Source organism: Bemisia tabaci, chromosome 10, assembly GCF_918797505.1.
Source record: "Bemisia tabaci chromosome 10, PGI_BMITA_v3".
Taxonomy (NCBI): domain Eukaryota; kingdom Metazoa; phylum Arthropoda; class Insecta; order Hemiptera; family Aleyrodidae; genus Bemisia; species Bemisia tabaci.
Genome location: NC_092802.1, coordinates 12,373,478 through 12,393,128, shown reverse-complemented (window position 1 = coordinate 12,393,128; position 19,651 = coordinate 12,373,478). Strand labels below are relative to the sequence as shown.

Genomic DNA, 19,651 nt, shown 5'->3' with positions numbered 1-19,651 from the left:
GAAAATGTTATTGTTAGAAGTACACCTTCATTGTTTATTCTCAAGAATGTGGGCACGGGACGTTCGCGTTTCCGTCGATGTTATAGGGAGCGCGAGAAGGACGACCAAGACACCTCGCACTTGGTTCGCGTCGAGCGTAACAGCGCGCGCTACCTGTCGGCCGGACGGTGAACTACACCCGGCCGCCGCAGCGCAGCCTTGCCAAGGGCAGCGCGGGTTTATTCAACTGGCGAGTCGCGCCGCGCTGTTCTCGGAATCGGTTTCGTCATCGGGCCTTGTGTTTAGTTGTTGACTGTTGCGAACGGTCATGCGGCCGGTGCCGTGGGCAGGTGAGGGTCACACGCGCGAATCTCATCTCGAAAAAAATCAATTACGCCCGGCCACCGTCCCCGATGCTCATAGTTCGGCAGGAGCAGTGACGCAGCCAGAAATTCTGCCGTGGGACGGATGGGTAGCAGCGTTATAGTTGAAATTGGGGAGCAAAGCTATGGACAAAAAGGACAAAAGGGATAAGGAGGATCCTATTGGTGGGAGCGGGTGGTTGCAATGGACATAGAACGTAGGTAAAAGACGGCAACCCATCAGATTCCCTACACGGAGAAACAGACTTCGTGCGCGTGGGATCTGAAGGTGAGGTCATATGAATCTCTAAAGTTTTTGGATCACGTATCTAAAAACTAAAAACTTATTTTGTATAGCGTTCCTTTAGTCCATTCCAGTATCATGATCAGCCCTTCCTCTCCTGTAATGTGGGCCATGTCCTAGGATTGAATACTTTGATCAGCTATCGCGCAACATTGGAGCGAAGAAAGAAAGATCCACTGCTCTCAGCCTCGAAGCTTTTAGGTTAACATCCCGGAGTTAATCACTTAGTTTTGAGACTTCCCAAGAAAGATCGTCTTAGACCACCACATGCTCTACCGCCCACCTCGCCCTTTAATATCCCTGTGGGTATTGCAAAGGGTTCCCCCGATCGACTAAGAATACCCAAGAACTGGAAGATGGTCGCCCGCGATTGATGCTCTGCGATATATCGATTGATTCGCCGTTTCACCCTATGGAGAAGGATCGAACCTTAATAATCGATTCTTTACCGTGGCTTCAAATGGGGACAGATCGATACATCGCAAATGACGCCACGCCACTACTGATGCTCTGCGAACTTAACGGAGCCGAATCCTTCATATGAACTTCGTAAGTTCACATAGATAAACAGAACTTTTCCGAACGTGATTCGAGAGGTTGCATTTGAATCGGCGCACGGCATCGTTGCCATATATCGCCGAATAATAAGTTACGTTCTTTTGCAATTTTTATCCGGGTCTTAGGCAAATATTCGAATTGAGTGCGCACTGAAAACAGTTTTTCTTGAGATTTTACATATATTTCGACTTAAAGCGTCGTTTCTTGTCGACAAAATTTGGTTTTTTGAGGTAAAGTAAGGTTTTGTTATCATTTTTCTAACTTAAATTTAACCAAAACTGAACTGAAATTTGCTTCAAAAACCAAATTTTGTCGACAAGAAACGATGCTTTATGTCAAAATAATATCTTTTAAAAAAAAATTCAGTGTGTCATGTCGAATTTTATGATGATAGTCTAAGTATTGAAATCTTCGAAGTTTTAAGTACGTCCATTATGCGAACAAACGATTTAGAAGTAGTTTTGAGCTGGACTCAGCTCGGAAGATAGTGGAAGGAAAATATTTGAATGTGAAAGTATAGGCATTAAACTCATCTCAAACATCGAGTTTCATGGAGGAATAAAACTTCAAACCTCTTTTTCGCGGTTTGATCTTGACGTGACTTGGTTTCTCACCAACAAACTCGGTTCTGTTCGGACGCCTGGTGACTTTTTCATCGTTAGCTTACCAACGAGATAAGAACGGTACAAATGAAACTGGTGTACCTCAAGTTGCCTATCTCAGCTGTTCAGGCTGTGCCTTGTGTGACGCTACCGTTTGCACAGCCTCGTCAAGATACTCCGCTGCGCCGCACAGTGGATCGGGTCAATTAGAGAGGTCGGACATGAAATTTTTTACTAAAACTGCAAATTTTTATGTTTATTTCGTCACATTTTACATTCCAAGGGGTGCTTTTCGAAGCAAATTTCACGAGAAACCCAATGAAACCACTTTGAGAACCTCAAAATTTTGTATAAACGGAGTTATAAGCGTTTAAAGTTTCCACATTTTGTCCCACCTCTCCTATTGACTCGATCCACCGTGCGCCGCCGCCAGCTCTGTCGATGTACCAGAACCAAGTTGTAGAATCTTATCAGTTATATTTCTCTGAAAGGATGCTCTGCTTCAATTGCGATGTACCAACAATAATTGAACGTTTTATTATCCCTATTATGTTTTATAGTGCAAATCAAACAACATAACACCTCGTTACGGATAAATTTGTTCTAGAATAAAATTCCTTTAAATTGGGCCGATCACACGAGACAAACATGACACCGACATTAATAGAATTGTGTCAAAAGAAGCTTTTGCAAGCAGAAATATTGGTGAGTTGGTCAAGCGCTGTGACGTAGGCGAATAAAAAAGTTTGTATCCCCCTGAAAGCCTTTCGAACGACCGCATCAAAAGCTGACCAAAATAACTCGAGATTCTTTTAACCGCCACCGCCAATTAAGGGTTTTATAAGCATTATGGTCGATTGCTCTCTAATCTGCGATGAAGTTTCCGTTCTCGGAATATTCCTGCATCGCGGTACAATCAAAAGCAAATTTATGGGGTTTTAAAGAGAACACCCTCACCCTTGTTATACCTTGGGTTTCGAATGAGGATAGGAGGTTTCCACGAAATTTAAATACTGAGCGATGGAATTCTCGGAAAAGCCCCAGGAAACATTTCCGCCTGCTCTTAACACTCGGAAAAGTACGATTATTAAAACTTCTCCAGAGGTGCATGCATTGCAGCAGGTGCGTGTGTATCATTGTGTGTATGACATTACAGTGTGTGTTTTCAAATTAAAGACATCAGGAAGAGCAAAGAGTCAAAAATACCAGCTAAGGTCTACGTCTCTACAAACGGAAAAGTCTCAATTACAATTTCCCGTTTTCCTTTTTCTTGGAACAAAAATACTTCGGGTTAACATTTTCCAAAGCCTCTTTTCGCCTCTTGCTTGACTGCCAACTTAGCTGCCTTATTAGCGGCTCCCCTCAAGTGGCGTGGCGTGCTTTGCGATACATTGATTGATCCGTCATTTAAGCCTATGAAAAAATATAGATAAAACGCGTTCCGCGCTCACAATCAGAGGCCGAAAGTTCCGGGTGTAGCGGTTGTAGCACCCGGAGCAGTCGAAGTTACGGTTCCAGTACCCGGAAATTTCGTCCTCTGAACCCGGCATGGACGGTACGTCCATATAGCCCCTAATTTTTTTTTCCAGTGTATTTTTTCTCAGCCCTCGATATGTGCACTTTGTGTACCTTGGGTTTGAAAGTAAATCAGTGCGAAATACCCCTGGTAAAAATTGGCAGTAGAATCTGTGATCCAAAATACCATAGACCTACGGCCGGCTGTAAGATTTCCAATAGCTTCTATAGCCGGCTACACAATTTCTTATAGCCTTTTATAGCTGATGGCGATTAAGCAACTCACAGCCAGGCGATAAAGTGTATGCTAAACTCACTAATTACGGATGCTAGGACTAAGTCAGTTTTTGGACCACTGCTCTCTTTTTGGGCCGTAGTATCTCGATTTATTTTGCGAGGAAAGCTCCGTAATTTTGAAGGATGCCTGCCATTCCTAATATGTTGGAGCGCCTTCAGTTTCGTATGATACTGTGCAATACTTTTGGTGTGAAATAGTTGCTTCAAGCGCCGTGGTACGCTGCGATGCGGCAGGCGGGCAGCCAGCGCGAACGCGTTGCGCAATGCGTGAAGTATCCCTGTTAGGTTAATTGTAGGCGCCAGTGCGTCGCCGCTCCGCTTTGTGTTTGGCTCTAATATATAATCCGGCGGAGTCAGCGTTATTCAACTCATGATTTTGAAATTTTTGCGCATCCTGTATGGATTATTCTCATTTTAATCTTACTATAGTAAAAAAAAATAAGGCCTTTTTTGTGTGTACGTCCGTGTCATTTCGCATTCTCATTGGTCTTTCATTAACCAATCAGAAAACGTCATTGAAAATCCCCGGGAAATTTAAATGTATTCTTCCGTAAAGGAATTATTGATAGGTAGACAGGTATAAAAATGGGATGTATTTCTTCTAATAACCAGGATAAAAGGGAGGATTATTACCTATACAGGATAGTCCTAGAAAAACGGGATGTACCTATATTAATAAACCGGGATAACAGGAAGGATATCGATCATTGTGTGTCGATATTCGATACATCGTTTGTTCTAAAGCAGTATTGACTGGGATAAAACGGGATTTCTTCATAATAACCGGGATAAAAGGGAGGAATTTTACATCCTATACGGGAGAGTCATGGATGAACGGGATGTACCTATATTAATAAACCGGGATAACAGGAAGGATATCGATCTTTGTGTATCGATCTTCGATACATCGTTTGTTCTAAAGCAGTATTGACTGGGATAAAACGGGATTTCTTCATAATAACCGGGATAAAAGGGAGGAATTTTACCTATACAGGATAGTCATGGATGAACGGGATGTACCTATATTAATAAACCGGGATAACAGGAAGGATATCGATCTTTGTGTATCGATATTCGATACATCGTTTGTTCTAAAGCTGTATTGACTGGGATAAAACGGGATTTCTTCATAATAACCGTGATAAAAGGGAGGTATTTTACCTATACAGGATAGTCATGGATGAACGGGATGTACCTATATTAATAAACCGGGATAACAGGAAGGATATCGATCTTTGTGTATCGATCTTCGATACATCGTTTTTTTCTAAAGCAGTATTGACTGGGATAAAACGGGATTTCTTCATAATAACCGGGATAAAAGGGAGTAATTTTACCTCCTATAAAGGATAGTCATGGATGAACGGGATGTACCTATATTAATAAACCGGGATAACAGGAAGGATATCGATCATTGTGTATCGATATTCGATACATCGTTTGTTCTAAAGCAGTATTGACCAGTGGCGTGGCGTGAATAATCGATTATCGACAGCTCGCCGTTTGAAGCTATGGTAAAGAATCGATTATCAGGGTGTTCGCAAAAATAAGGCCTTTTTTGTGTGTACGTCCGTGTCATTTCGCATTCTCATTGGTCTTTCATTAACCAATCAGAAAACGTCATTGAAAATCCCCGGGAAATTTAAATGTATTCTTCCGTAAAGGAATTATTGATAGGTAGACAGGTATAAAAATGGGATGTATTTCTTCTAATAACCAGGATAAAAGGGAGGATTATTACCTATACAGGATAGTCCAAGAAAAACGGGATGTACCTATATTAATAAACCGGGATAACAGGAAGGATATCGATCATTGTGTGTCGATATTCGATACATCGTTTGTTCTAAAGCAGTATTGACTGGGATAAAACGGGATTTCTTCATAATAACCGGGATAAAAGGGAGGAATTTTACATCCTATACGGGAGAGTCATGGATGAACGGGATGTACCTATATTAATAAACCGGGATAACAGGAAGGATATCGATCTTTGTGTATCGATCTTCGATACATCGTTTGTTCTAAAGCAGTATTGACTGGGATAAAACGGGATTTCTTCATAATAACCGGGATAAAAGGGAGGAATTTTACCTATACAGGATAGTCATGGATGAACGGGATGTACCTATATTAATAAACCGGGATAACAGGAAGGATATCGATCTTTGTGTATCGATATTCGATACATCGTTTGTTCTAAAGCTGTATTGACTGGGATAAAACGGGATTTCTTCATAATAACCGTGATAAAAGGGAGGTATTTTACCTATACAGGATAGTCATGGATGAACGGGATGTACCTATATTAATAAACCGGGATAACAGGAAGGATATCGATCTTTGTGTATCGATCTTCGATACATCGTTTTTTCTAAAGCAGTATTGACTGGGATAAAACGGGATTTCTTCATAATAACCGGGATAAAAGGGAGTAATTTTACCTCCTATAAAGGATAGTCATGGATGAACGGGATGTACCTATATTAATAAACCGGGATAACAGGAAGGATATCGATCATTGTGTATCGATATTCGATACATCGTTTGTTCTAAAGCAGTATTGACCAGTGGCGTGGCGTGAATAATCGATTATCGACAGCTCGCCGTTTGAAGCTATGGTAAAGAATCGATTACTAAGGTGTTCGCTGCGAACACCCTGATAATCGATCTTTTTTCATAGGTTCAAATGGCACCATAATAGATATATCACAATTCACGCCACGCCACTGGTATTGACTGGGATAAAACGGGATTTCTTCATAATAACCGGGATAAAAGGGAGGAATTTTACCTATACAGGATAGTCATGGATGAACGGGATGTACCTATATTAATAAACCGGGATAACAGGAAGGATATCGATCATTGTGTATCGATATTCGATACATCGTTTGTTCTAAAGCAGTATTGACTGGGATAAAACGGGATTTCTTCATAATAACCGGGATAAAAGGGAGGAATTTTACATCCTATACGGGAGAGTCATGGATGAACGGGATGTACCTATATTAATAAACCGGGATAACAGGAAGGATATCGATCTTTGTGTATCGATCTTCGATACATCGTTTGTTCTAAAGCAGTATTGACTGGGATAAAACGGGATTTCTTCATAATAACCGGGATAAAAGGGAGGATTTTACCTCCTATACAGGATAGTCATGGATGAACGGGATGTACCTATATTAATAAACCGGGATAACAGGAAGGATATCGATCATTGAGTATCGATCTTCGATACATCGTTTTTTTCTAAAGCAGTAATGACTGGGATAAAACGGGATTCCTTCATAATAACTGGGATAAAAGGGAGGAATTTTACCTATACAGGATAGTCATCGATAAAACGGGATGTACCTATATTAATAAACTGGTATAAGAGGAAGGATATCGATCTTTGTGTATCGATCTTCGATACATCGTTTTTTCTAAAGCAGTAATGACTGGTATAAACGGGATTTCTTCATAGTGACCGGGATAAAGTGGAGGAATTTTACCTATACAGGATAGTCATGGATAAAACGGGATGTACCTATATTAAGAAACCGGGAAAACAGGAAGGATATCGATCTTTGTGTATCGATCTTCGATACATCGTTTTTTTCTAAAGCAGTAATGACTGGGATAAAACCGGATTTCTTCAGAGTGACCGGGATAATGCAGTAATTTTACCTATACAGTATAGTCATTTATAATAGTGGATGTAACTATGTTAAGGAACCGGGATAAAACACATCAAATGCATCATGAAACATAGCAAACACATCAAACACATCATGAAACACGTAAAACGCAATATACACATCATGATACACCTAAAACACATCAAACACAACAAACACATCATGAAACACAATCAAACACATTAAACACAACAAATACATCATGAAACACAATCAAACACATCAAACACAACAAACACATCATGAAACACAATCAAATGCATCAAACACAACAAACACATCATGAAACACAATCAAACACATCAAACACACCATGAAACACAATCAAACACAACAAATCGCATGTATCGATAATCGCACGTTTCGATAACCGCATTTATCGATTCCAAATTCCTCCAAATTTCCCCATTTATACAAAAAATTACGAATCTTCCTATTTCTCTACTGTTCGAAATTATATGAATTTAATTTTTGATCATTAATAATTGTATGTATTTCATTACAATTCTTTTCTCCTATCTTTGCGACTTATTTTTCATTATCAGTTGCATTACTTCATTATCATGTGATGAAAAACAATGAGATATCTCACAATCTCCGAAAGATTGTGAACGGTTTTACTTGAAAATACTTCTGAGAAAAGTTAAAGGCGCTTTAAATTTTTCACATTTAAAAACAGTCAATAATATAGAATTGGAAACATTCAGAGAAGCAGCATATGCGAAAGGATATGGTATGAATAAAGAAGATGTTGACGAAATAATGAACGAAGCTGTCTCTGTCATGATGCCGTCAGGATTGAGATCATTCTTTGTTTACCTTCTTTTAACTTCAGAAAACATCAATGGAAAAAGACTTTGGGAAAAATTCAAGAATTATCTATACGAAGATAGTAATGAAAGTAATGCAATTTCAGAAATAGAACAAAAGTTAAACGGTGAAGAGAAAAGCTTAAAGGATTTCGGAATAAATATTGACAAAATTTCACAAAATTATTTCGATGACGGAATAGATAACACAGATCATGGCAGAATAGCTCATGGAATGATAGATAATTTGAATGAAGAGCAAAGAGAAATTTTTACAGAAATTTCAAAAAGTATAATGAAAACCGACAATACAAACAGGTTCTTCATCGACGGGCCAGGGGGAACAGGAAAAACATTCTTGTACAGAGCACTCTATCACCACTTAAAACATAATAATAAAAAAGTATTATGTATAGCATGGACTGGAATAGCTGCAATTTTACTTCCTGGTGGAAAAACAGCTCACAGGGTTTTTAAATTGCCACTTCAGATGACATCCGAAAACGACATTAAACCGGCAAAACTTACAACAGCATTAAAACAAATATTAACAGAAGTTGATTTTATAATATGGGATGAGGCTTCAATGATATTGTCAACAGCTTTTCAAATAGTGAACGTAACCTTGCAAGATTTAATGAGAAACAATGATCCATTCGGAGGAAAAGCAGTTTGCCTAGGCGGAGATTTCAGACAATTATTGCCAGTAGTAAAGAAAGGAAGCAGAAATCAAATAGTCAAATCAGCTTTAATAAGCTCTCCTTTATGGAAACATTTCAAAATCTTCCACTTGAAAAAAAATATGAGAGCAAACAACGAAGAATTCAGTGAATGGCTGCTACAAATCGGAAATGGAAAGAAAGAAATAGTTGAATTCCCATCAGAAATGATATGTAATGAAAACATTGTTGATAGCATTTTTAAAGAATATAACGAAGAAACATTAAAAACATCAATACTTCTTGCATCCAGAAATTGTGAAGTTGACAGATTGAATGAAGAAGTACTCTCAAAAATGGAAGGAGAAACAATTGTGAGTGAAGGATTCAGTTGGGCAACTGCAGTGGACGGAGACCTGACAGACCAAGACGAGTTAACTCTGAGATATCAACCAGAATACTTAGCTTCACTGAACCCTTCAGGAATGCCAAGTCAAAATTTGAAGTTAAAAGAAGGAGCTGTGGTTATGTTACTACGCAACATTTGTATCGAGGATGGATTGTGCAATGGGACAAGATTAATTGTCTTAAAAATAAATAAATACATTTTGCATTGCTCAATTTTAACCGGAGAAAAAAAAGGAAAAATAGTTTCACTACCAAAAATTACACTTAACACAAAAGAACAAACGAACCTACCTTTTGTTTTGAATAGGAAACAATTCCCCGTTAGATTAGCTTTTGCTATGACTATTAGTAAAAGCCAAGGGCAATCGTTTGACAGAGTGGGAATTTTTATAGATAAAGAAAGACCAATGTTCGCTCACGGGCAACTGTATGTAGCATTGTCTAGATGTAGGACTAAAGAGGGTTTAAAAATAAAAATCATTAATTTTGATGACGACAAAAATAAAAACACAGCAATGAACATTGTTTATCAAGAAGTTCTGCATTAACTTTGTATATTTTCTACTGTTTAAATTGAGGAATGCAAAATGTACTTATTATCTTAAAAACAATTAATTTTGTCCCTATGAACAAACCTTTTTTTATTATGTATATAACTTAAAATTATAATTTCACTAAACGTGATGGACGCACGGAGAACGCCCAGAGTTAACGCCAGGGGATGAAACCCCTTGGAGACTTGATGGTACAATTTTTTATCTACCAATATTATTCACGGTAAAATTAAATCACCCAACCCAAGTAGCATTTTTCAACGGAAAAATTGCGATTTTATCGCCGATAAAATAAAAATAATAAAAATAATATTGGTAGATAAAAAATTGTACCATCACGTCCCCAAGGGGTTTCATCCCCTGGCGTTAACTCTGGGCGTTCTCCGTGCGTCCATCACGTTTACCGGTCGATTTTACCGGTGATAAAATCGCTAGGATCATCAACATATGAGCGATTATCGCCTCAGTCGCCACGGTGGTAGGCCAACACTTTTCCATTAGGCTATGGCCGCAACATGATTCCCAAGTGCGAATTGCCTCTATGTAGATGGATCGGCGCTTCGCAACCTTACAACTTTTGGGCGCTTCTGGGTACCAGATGCGCCCTTTCCAACCGTTCGACTCCCCCGATGTAACATGTACTATACTACATGCCCTTTTGCCTTATGGGTAATGACGCCATTCTGGTACACCCGGGAAAATTGGATTATTTTCTGCATCTGGTATTCGTAAAAGTTTTCGTGAAATGTTTTGCTTTTAAGCATAACAATCTCGCACGGACGTATTACCTGATTAAAGTATTTTAGGGCCTCCTTATGCTTTAAATACTTATATCCAAGGCAGTACTTTCAGATCGATTTGAAAATATTACGAACAGTCACGTGATCTCTTCATTTTAGTGACGTATTACTGTGCTACTTTGTGATTGGTTCATTTTCTTGGCGCAGCATCGACACGTCAGCTGTTTGCGGCATTGAGCGGAAGGTTTAAGGTTATGTCATGGACCAAGAGAATGAATAAGGACCCCCAACTCCAGTTAGCGGAGACATTAGCGCTGCCTGGCCATAGAATAATAAAGCTTATTATTCTATGGCCTGGCAGTGTTCACGCCGTGAATATGGGTCCAGCCAGCGCCGATGTCACCGCCGGCCGGCCGGTCCCTCTCTTCCCCGCGACCCGCGCTTCCCCTCCCCACTGCTGAACTCCTCTTCACGCGGCCCCGCTCCCCCGCGACCTGCGCGCCCTACCTCGCGGCGTCGCGACGCCGCGCCGCTGTCCGCTAGATCGCGTTGACGCACCAGCTTTAGAGGTTCCGCCGCTCTTTCCCGTCGTCTGATTTACAGTGCATCCTTTATGTTTCCACTCGCCGCTAACATAATTTCTCCACAAGGTGCTTGTGGATAGTTTCAGTTCTTCGCGGTCGATCTGAAGTTTTGAAGGGTTTTGCGGTTAAAGGATCCCACTTTAAATTCCATCTACGGCAGTCTTCGGGTACATAATTTGGTAGTAATATGCTTTGTCAAAGAAGCGCCCTCCAACGCTTGGGCGTTGGAACTGCTTGTTTACATTGCGTTGACTGACACCGAGTTTTCATTGGATTTTTTTTTTTTTTATTTTCCCTCCTCTGTACTTTATGAAATACGTACTGTACTTTATGAAATACGGTTGGTAAAATGAGGTTCTACTGGTAATCTCATCATTCTGTCTTTGTAAAATTACCAAGAATAGTGAGATGGCAAAGATATCGATGGACCTTGGTAAAAACGTCGATATTTTTTATCGCCTGTGGTAGAATTACAGAGATAAAATGGTAAATTAAGTTACCGGGAATTGATTACGAATAAAAGTGGTATTCTTACCTGGAAAAATCAGTAAAAATACCGGTCTGCCTTTCTAACATTACCAATGATTGATAAAAAAAAGAGATGGTAAAGTTACCAACGGACCTTGGTAAAAACGGCAGCGGCGGCGGCATAGAAACATGTTTCATAAGCGTCATTCATGCGTTAGTAGGCGTTGATGAAAAATTGCAATTTATTGCAATTTTATCTCTATAAAATCGCGTTCGATAAAATCGCGATTTTATTGCAATTTATCGCGATTTTTCTCCCGATAATATTGCGATGATCGCCGTCGATAAAATCGCGATTTTTTTATCCGATAATATTCCAATAAATCGCGATGTCGATAAAATCGCGATATATTCTCCGATTAAATCGCAATTTATGGCGATCACTACTACTCGGGAATTGCAGCAGCAAATCCAAAAATTGTTACGCATCACCGCCACTCTTTAATTTAAATATCAAACCGACCTGTGGCCTTTTATCAAGGTTAATATAAATACATCCCGTTTTATTAATGACAAACCTATTATATTTCGATTATATTATATTATATTCTATCCTATTTGCTTTCCATCCATTTTATTTTATCCCATATAAACCGTTTCAAACTGATTATTCACCTTTTTTTAAAACTCCAACCTTAATTGAAGTAAGTTTTTAGCTAAATTGAAGATGATCTTTTGAATGAATAAGCACTTAACAGAACTTCAGCAGTATTAATATTAATACAATTTACGAGAATAATGTAAATTAAAAAAAATTAAGTGATATTTTCATAACGAATTGACAGAATATACGAGGGGGTTGGGCCGCGGAGCGGCCAGGGGGCGGAGCCCTCTAGTTGATGAAAAAAAATATGTATTAAAGAAAATTATAGTGTGTGTTTTATAAATGTTAAGGTGGTTCCGTATCAAACTTAATGATTTCCAAAGCACACGAATTTCTACACAATTTCTTATTGCCTTTTATAATCGATGGCGAAAAAGCAACAGCCAGGCGATAAAGCGTAAAGCCCGGCGATAGGAACTATAGCCCGCCTGCATAATTTTTTATCGATTCGTATAGCCCGGCCGTATGATTTTCTCCGCATTCTACAGCCAGCTATATGATTTTCTGTAGCCTTCTTTAGCCGGCTATAAAAATTCCTATGGTATTTTGAAACGCAGCTCTTATCTCCAATTTTTACCAGGGACGCATTTTCCCTCTCAATCTGGCGCCACGGCCCGATTCGGCGACGAATTCCCTCGATCAATTCCTGCGGCCCCGTTTCGCCGAGCCCAAGACGGAAGCTCGCGTCAATGTAAATATTGGAGTCACATCCGCACGGGGGCGACGTTGCCGGCGTGCGCGAGAAAATCGGGAAAACCCGCCTCGCGAAGAGGAGAGAGGCCGGACGATCCGGAAACATCCACGGGCAAAGTTGCCAGATCGTGCAATTACATTTAGAAATTTCACATGTGTTTAAATGGGGAAAGTGGTGATTTCTCAGCACTATCTGGCAACTATGTCCATGGGTCCCATCACCTAGTAATATGCTACGTGACTTCAGCGCCCTGTCACCGTGTTGGAGACGGGATCGCGGATTCCCGGGGGGGGGGGGGGGGTGTGTTGTTAGGGGAGAAAAATCACGGGGCGGAACGGATGACATCATCGTCCAGAAGGCGGGGTGGGTACCGCGCGCAAAATTAATCGTTGGGAATAATAATTGTGCTATTGGTAGGGATCGGTTATTGAATCGAGGGAGAAAATATGGAATTTCAGATATTTGCAGCTAAACAAATCCGAATGAAATGCGGGAAATGATAATCCCCGCGCATCGAATGCATACGTGCGTTGCAGTGGCGAGGCGTGATATGACGAATTAACGACTTTCGATATTTTTCCATTTTAAGCTATGATAAAGAATCGATTACTCGGGTGTTCTTCGCGGCGCCATGTAATATTTGGCGCAATACATGGCGCAAATATTTCAATTCATATCGGAGTCCAGGGAGTCCATTAAATTTTAGGTGTCAACATTTTGGACGGTTGCTGTATATACCCGTGAAAAACTGAGCTATTTGAGAGAATTCTGCAGCCATTGAGTGGAGATAAGTTTCCTTGTCTTCTAGAAAGCGGCACAATAGGAAAATAAGGCTAAAAATGTACGTAAGAGATCCAAATACGATAATTATAACCATCCAATAACAGCTCTATTATACATATGAAGATAAAAGGTATTCAGGAAACCCCAATTTTTTCCAAGCAATTTGTATTTATCCTTACAGCCTCGTTTTCCTGTTATATTTGCTTCCTTTGCGTTTTTGCGAAGGGTGCTACTTTTTTTCTTATTCTAAAAGAAAACATGGAAAAAGATGGTTTCATCCATTCTTACAGAAGCGATGAAATTTAATTTGTATAGAAAAAGCTCTGGGAGACAAAACCGATCAAATTCAATAAAGGGGACGATTTAAGCGTGTAATTTCGTAACTGGTATGTTTCAACGTCATGTTGCAAACGCATTAAATGTGAAAACGATCAAAATAAAAGGAGTAGAGGATCCTCGAAATTATGTGCATGAAAAACTTGAATTAAAACCCCAAATCAAACTGCTGAGATACCGGTGCAGAGGCATGACTGCGAAACAGTATCAAGCGGTCGCGCTCCTCATAATACTGTCTCGCAACGGCTCTTAAATCTCCTTCACTTTTCACGATACAATCTGCGTTACACCTTTCGCTACTTCCTTTCCTCTCCGTCTTCCGTGGGTATGAATACTCTCCCAAATAGATTTGTTTGCCGTGGTATGGTTACAATTCCTCCCTTCGTTTTGAGTGTGTGTTTCATTTCAGTAAAATGGTTGAGCATAATCTCTTTTCCGCGAAATCTTACTTGATGTCTGGCATTACATGTAAAATTTAATGTTTCTTCACAAGTTCGATCAACGTTAGCGTGAATAATAATCTTAGAGGCCTTCGTCAAGACGTATATAATATAATGGTTGGACGGATCTTCAACTTTTCCGGTGACTTACATTTTTAATCTATATTGTTAAAATCGCTCAATATTTTGAAAGCTGTGGTACCAACTTATCTTTTTCCCCGTGCAGTCTGTTTTGAAGGGTGTTACAAAGTTTACGACTTCAAGAACTGCACATTTTCGCAGAAGATGAAAAAGAAAGAAGGAAGAAGATTTTTATTTGTTTTGAGGATACCAACCGTAGGCAGATGACCTTCGAAATTCATGCTTTGCCTATGGATTCTTAAAAGTCTCATTTTTCAGGGTTGCCACAGAAATTAGAAAATGAAATTCTCTGACATTTTCCTGATTTCCCCGACACATTTTGGTGAAAATTCCTGACAGTTGAAGATGTGATGGATGGTTAAGAAGGCATAATTGAAAATAGTTTTCAGGCAATGTGTTGTTCGAAGCCTCAAACTCATTTTAGAGGGCAAATGAAGGTGATTTAACAATTTATCTCTGACATTTTCGTCATTGTCCCTTACATTTCCTGGTTTTCCCTGACTTTGTGAAATTCCTTGACGATTTCCCGGTTTTCCCTGACTGTGGCTATCCTGTTTTCATAAAAATGGGACAAATTTAGCTGTTTTGGTTATTTCCGTGATTTGAGGCGAAACTTCGCGAGTGGCTTTGGTCGACTTTGGATTGGTGATGCTTTCATGGTTACATTTCAGACACACAACAAACGCTTTTTCAAGTTAGAAATTGTCAGAAGAGGGCGGCACTTTACTTGAAAGCACTATTTTCTTTGGCTCTCTGGAGAGACAGCGTCACTTACTGCTGTCTTGCCTAAGACTACGTCATTTTTTGCGCACTTACGGATTTTTTTTATGTTTCGTTTTGATAAAATCAAGATGAATTTCGCTGTTTTAGCAATTTCAGTGATTTCATCGAAAAGAATTTCGACGAATTTTGAAGAAAACTCGATTTCGAAAATTTTGCACTTACGGCTCTCTTCGCTGTCATGGCAGCTGTGGAGGCCTGTACGGTAACCAATCAGAAACGGATTCACATTGTCTTAACTCTCGGTATGAACGGACTCTAACCGCATCCACTCGCAAATATTTGCCTGTTATCAAAGAGAGATAAAACGAATTTTGAAGGAAACTCGACCTCGAAAATTTGAGAGCTACAACGGCTCTCTTCGCTATTACGGCAGTTCAGGTGCTCCGCCCGGAACCCAACCGAAATTTCCGACGGTCCCGACGGGTCTTCCGGGCGGAAAGGCGCCTCGCCTCGCGCTCCCGCGAAAATCGGGGTCAGCAGGAGCCGGCGGGGCTCTCACGGCGGTGATCCAACGATTACGCGGCGGACAGGTAACTCGGCTCGGCTCCGTAACACCGCCATCCAGCGTCCAACACCGGTTGCCGGGCCGCCTTCTCCGGCGCGCGGGGCCCGCGTCACCCGGCGCCCGACTTGGCAGCGAGCCGCGGCAGGTTCGTTGCCTCGGCAGGCTGACTTACTAACCCATCCACCTCGATGTTGTCGGAGCGGGGCCTCTCCGCCCCCGGTGGGACGGTTTCCCGGCTGCGGAGCCGCGGCCCGGGTTCAACGGCCCCGTCTTCGGGCTCTTCTCCGGAGCCCGCTCCTCCGCTCCGCCGCGCGCTCCTCCGGCGCACCGTTAGTTGACCACGCCGCCGAGGAGGCCCGTTACTCCGTTAGCTTTGGTCCCCGCTCAACTCGGCGAGGCCGGCGTCTCAGCTGGTCCGCAGAGGACCCGGACCCCGGTGTGCACGGTGGCGCGCCCGCTTTTGGCGGCAACCGCCGGAAGCTTCCGAGGACTGCCCGGGAGCTCCAGTATTTCGGGGACCCTAGAGTACCTATATAAGAGTCAGGACAATGTGAATCCGTTTCTGATCGGTTCCCGTATTTTAGGACATCACAGTGTCACGAACGGGAGTGAAGATTACATTTTCACCGATTGTAAAGATTATAATCTGGAATGGACCGAGGAATTTCGGGTTCGACAAGGAACAAACGGAATGAGAGAAGGAACGGAGACAGGAATTTGAGAATGAGCCGATCAAAGATTACGAAAAACGTTCAATTTGTGTGATCTTTATTCCCGTTTGTGACTCCATGAGGGGTGTTGTCTTGACTCTCAGTATAAAGGGACTCTAGGGGACCCTAGAGTACATATATGGGGACTGGGGAGAATATGGACAAGTCGAAAATTTTGAGGTTAGGTGATGGAGCTCTTAGAAAGGGTAGGCAATCCATGAATTCAAATTATCCAGAGTGATTTATAATCACAAATGTTGGGAACTGTCGTTGGTAAAGCACGTATTTGATTTGGTTTTTGCATAAACTAACTCAGTTTTGCGGAAGAATGCTTACTTGTGAATTTTCTCGTCCATTTTCGTTTGATATTAGAGTCTAAAGAATGACAGTGACATTTATCGTTTTCAAAGGATACCTACCTACCCTTTTAGGCCCTGAGAGCTACATAATTCGAGTTGTCCGTACTCTCCCTATATAGGTACTCTATTTCGGGGACCCCAACGTTCAAGATACTGTAGATAGGGGGATCCTATCAATGATATAGAAACTGTAGATTGGTGTAGAGACTCCCTTTATACTGAGAGTCAAGACAATGTGAATCCATTTCTGATTGGTTCCCGTATTTTAGACCTCCACGGTGTCACAAACGGGAGTAAAGATTACATTTTCACCGATTGCAAAGATTATAATTTGGAATGGACCAGGGAATGGAGATGTTGCAAGTGTGCGGAATTTGCGATTCGACTGTTGATTCTTATGTAAAACGTCGCGAGAAACACGATGGTGCCACTGGTTTTCTCTAGAATCAACTCCAAATTTCATAAAAAGCTCTCAAGTTGAGACCAAAATGGAGGGGATATCCCACGCTATCCTGAGAGTCCACCTCTACATCAAAACAAACTCTCCATGCAAAGATAGGGAGCAAATACATTGACAGGGCTGCCACTTTATTTGAGGACTCCAAAACTGGAAACACGGCGATGTATTTGCGCCCTATCTTTGCATGGAGAGTTTGTCTTGATGTAGAGGTGGACTCTCAGGATAGCGTGGGATATCCCCTCCAATTTGGCGTCAACTTGAGCGCTTTTTTTGAGCTTGGGAGTTGATTTCTGAGAAAACCAGTGGCACCATCGTGTTTCTCGCAAACTTTTACATAAGAATCAATTGTCAAATTGCAAATTCCTCACGCATGCAACATCTTTATTACGGGTTCGGCGAGGAACAAACAGAATGAAAGAAGGAGCCGAGAAAGGAATTTGAGAATCAGCCGATCAAAGATTACAAAAAACTGCCAATTTTTTGTAATCTTAATTCCCGTTTGTGACTCCATGAGGGGGTTTTGTCTTGACTCGCATTATAAAGGGACTCTAGGGGACCCCAACGTTCAAGGTACTGTAGATAGGGGGATCCGGATCCTATCAACGATCTAGAAACTGTAGATTGGTGGTGGCCCACGAAAAACGTAACGCACATGGAGCGGTCGTTCGATCGGCGGGCGGGGAGTGGAAATGGCCAATTGCTATCTTCGTCATAACCTCTAATGCAAGTGATCTTATGGGAGTTTTTACAATAGATGATTTGGCGTTGAAACTTTCATCGTAAATTCACTTCATGAATGGCTAAGTTCATATCTAGACACGGATTTTCAAACAGTCGGTTATAAATTTGATATAAGTCCATATTCTCCTTATGTCTTCTTTGCCTATCGCTCTGCCTGTCAGTTTCAACAATCAGCCCGCAGGTACTCTGGGCAGCAGGCTGATTATTGAAATTGATAGACAAATAAGACATAGGGAGTGTGGAGCGATCATACTTGATGAATTGTGCGGCTCCTACGGGCTGATCTCAACCAATAGGATAGCTCCATACTACTTATGTCTTCTTCGTCTATCGCTTTGTCTAAGCATTTCAACAATCAGCCCGCTGCACTGAAAAAAAATTCTCGGCGTTTTTACCAAGGTCCGTTGGTACCTTTACCATCTCACTTTTTTTACCAATTATTGGTAATTTTACCAAGACAGACTGGTAAGCTTACCTAAAAACCGGTATTTTTACTGTTTTTTTTAGGTAAGAATACCACTTTCATTGGTAATCAATTCCCGGTAACTTTGCCATTTCATCTCGGTAATTCTACCACAGTCGATAAAAAATATTGGCGTCTTTACCAAGGTCCAGTAAAATTACCGAGGAAGTCAATAATTTTACCGAGATTTCTCGGTAAAATTACCAATTCCATAAATGGTAATTTTACCAAGAAAAAACTGGGATCAAATGGAACCCTGAATTCTTGGTAATTTTACCCTTTTCTTAGTAAATACACCGAGATTTTTTTTTCAGTGTGATAATCATCCAACCTGGCAACATGCAGGCATTTGACCGTGCACGTTGATAGATAACCCGCGAGAGCTTAACCGTAACCCCCCCCTCCCCCCTCCCCCCCCTCCCTTCGTCGCCCCGGGCCGGAAAATCGTGATTTATGGTCCGAAGTGAGCTGTTAGCGATTTTCGGCGAAGTTCACGTGCGAATTCGACATCCGACCCGCGAAGACCCCCCCCCCCCCTCCTTCCCCGGTGCCCCCCTCGAAGCGGCCAGGGGCCCTCATAACCAGCTAATTATCAATTAACAGTACACCGGGCCCGTCGCCACTTCAGCGTTGAATCCGCCGCGCTGTTGGGGGAGCCCCTGGGGGGGGGGGGGGGGTACCGGGATGAAGCGAAGAAGAAGTTACCGCTTACCTACGTGACTCAGGCGCGAGATCGCCGGTCGCCACTCGCAACGGGGCACCGCGCAACGGTATCGGCAGGATTCTAGGGGCCCGCTGCCCCCTAGAATTCCCCTACGACGGGGGAGATAGACTTCCCGTAGGATCGGAGGGAAAAAGAAATTCCAGAAACGGATTACACTGAAAAAAAAATCTCGGTGTATTTACTAAGAAAAGGGTAAAATTACCAAGAATTCAGGGTTCTATTTGATCCCAGTTTTTTCTTGGTAAAATTACCATTTTTGGAATTGGTAATTTTACCGAGAAATCTCGGTAAAATTATTGAACTTTCTTGGTAATTTTACTGGA

The 19,651-nt window shown here is 41.4% G+C and overlaps 1 protein-coding gene across 1 annotated transcript; it reads left to right on the top strand.

The window, feature by feature from the left end:
* The first annotated feature begins 6,996 nt into the window (after nucleotides 1–6,996).
* Nucleotides 6,997–11,065, top strand: LOC109039199 (ATP-dependent DNA helicase pif1-like). Its single transcript, XM_019054592.2, has one exon. The coding sequence runs from the start codon at nucleotides 8,039–8,041 to the stop codon at nucleotides 9,725–9,727; it is 1,689 nt and encodes a 562-aa protein (XP_018910137.2). The 5' UTR covers nucleotides 6,997–8,038; the 3' UTR covers nucleotides 9,728–11,065.
* Nucleotides 11,066–19,651: the final 8,586 nt, after the last annotated feature.

What these genes read in the sequence shown, in the direction of transcription:
- LOC109039199 (XM_019054592.2), top strand. Translation starts at nt 8,039, where the DNA reads ATGAATAAAGAAGATGTTGACGAAATAATGAACGAAGCTGTCTCTGTC.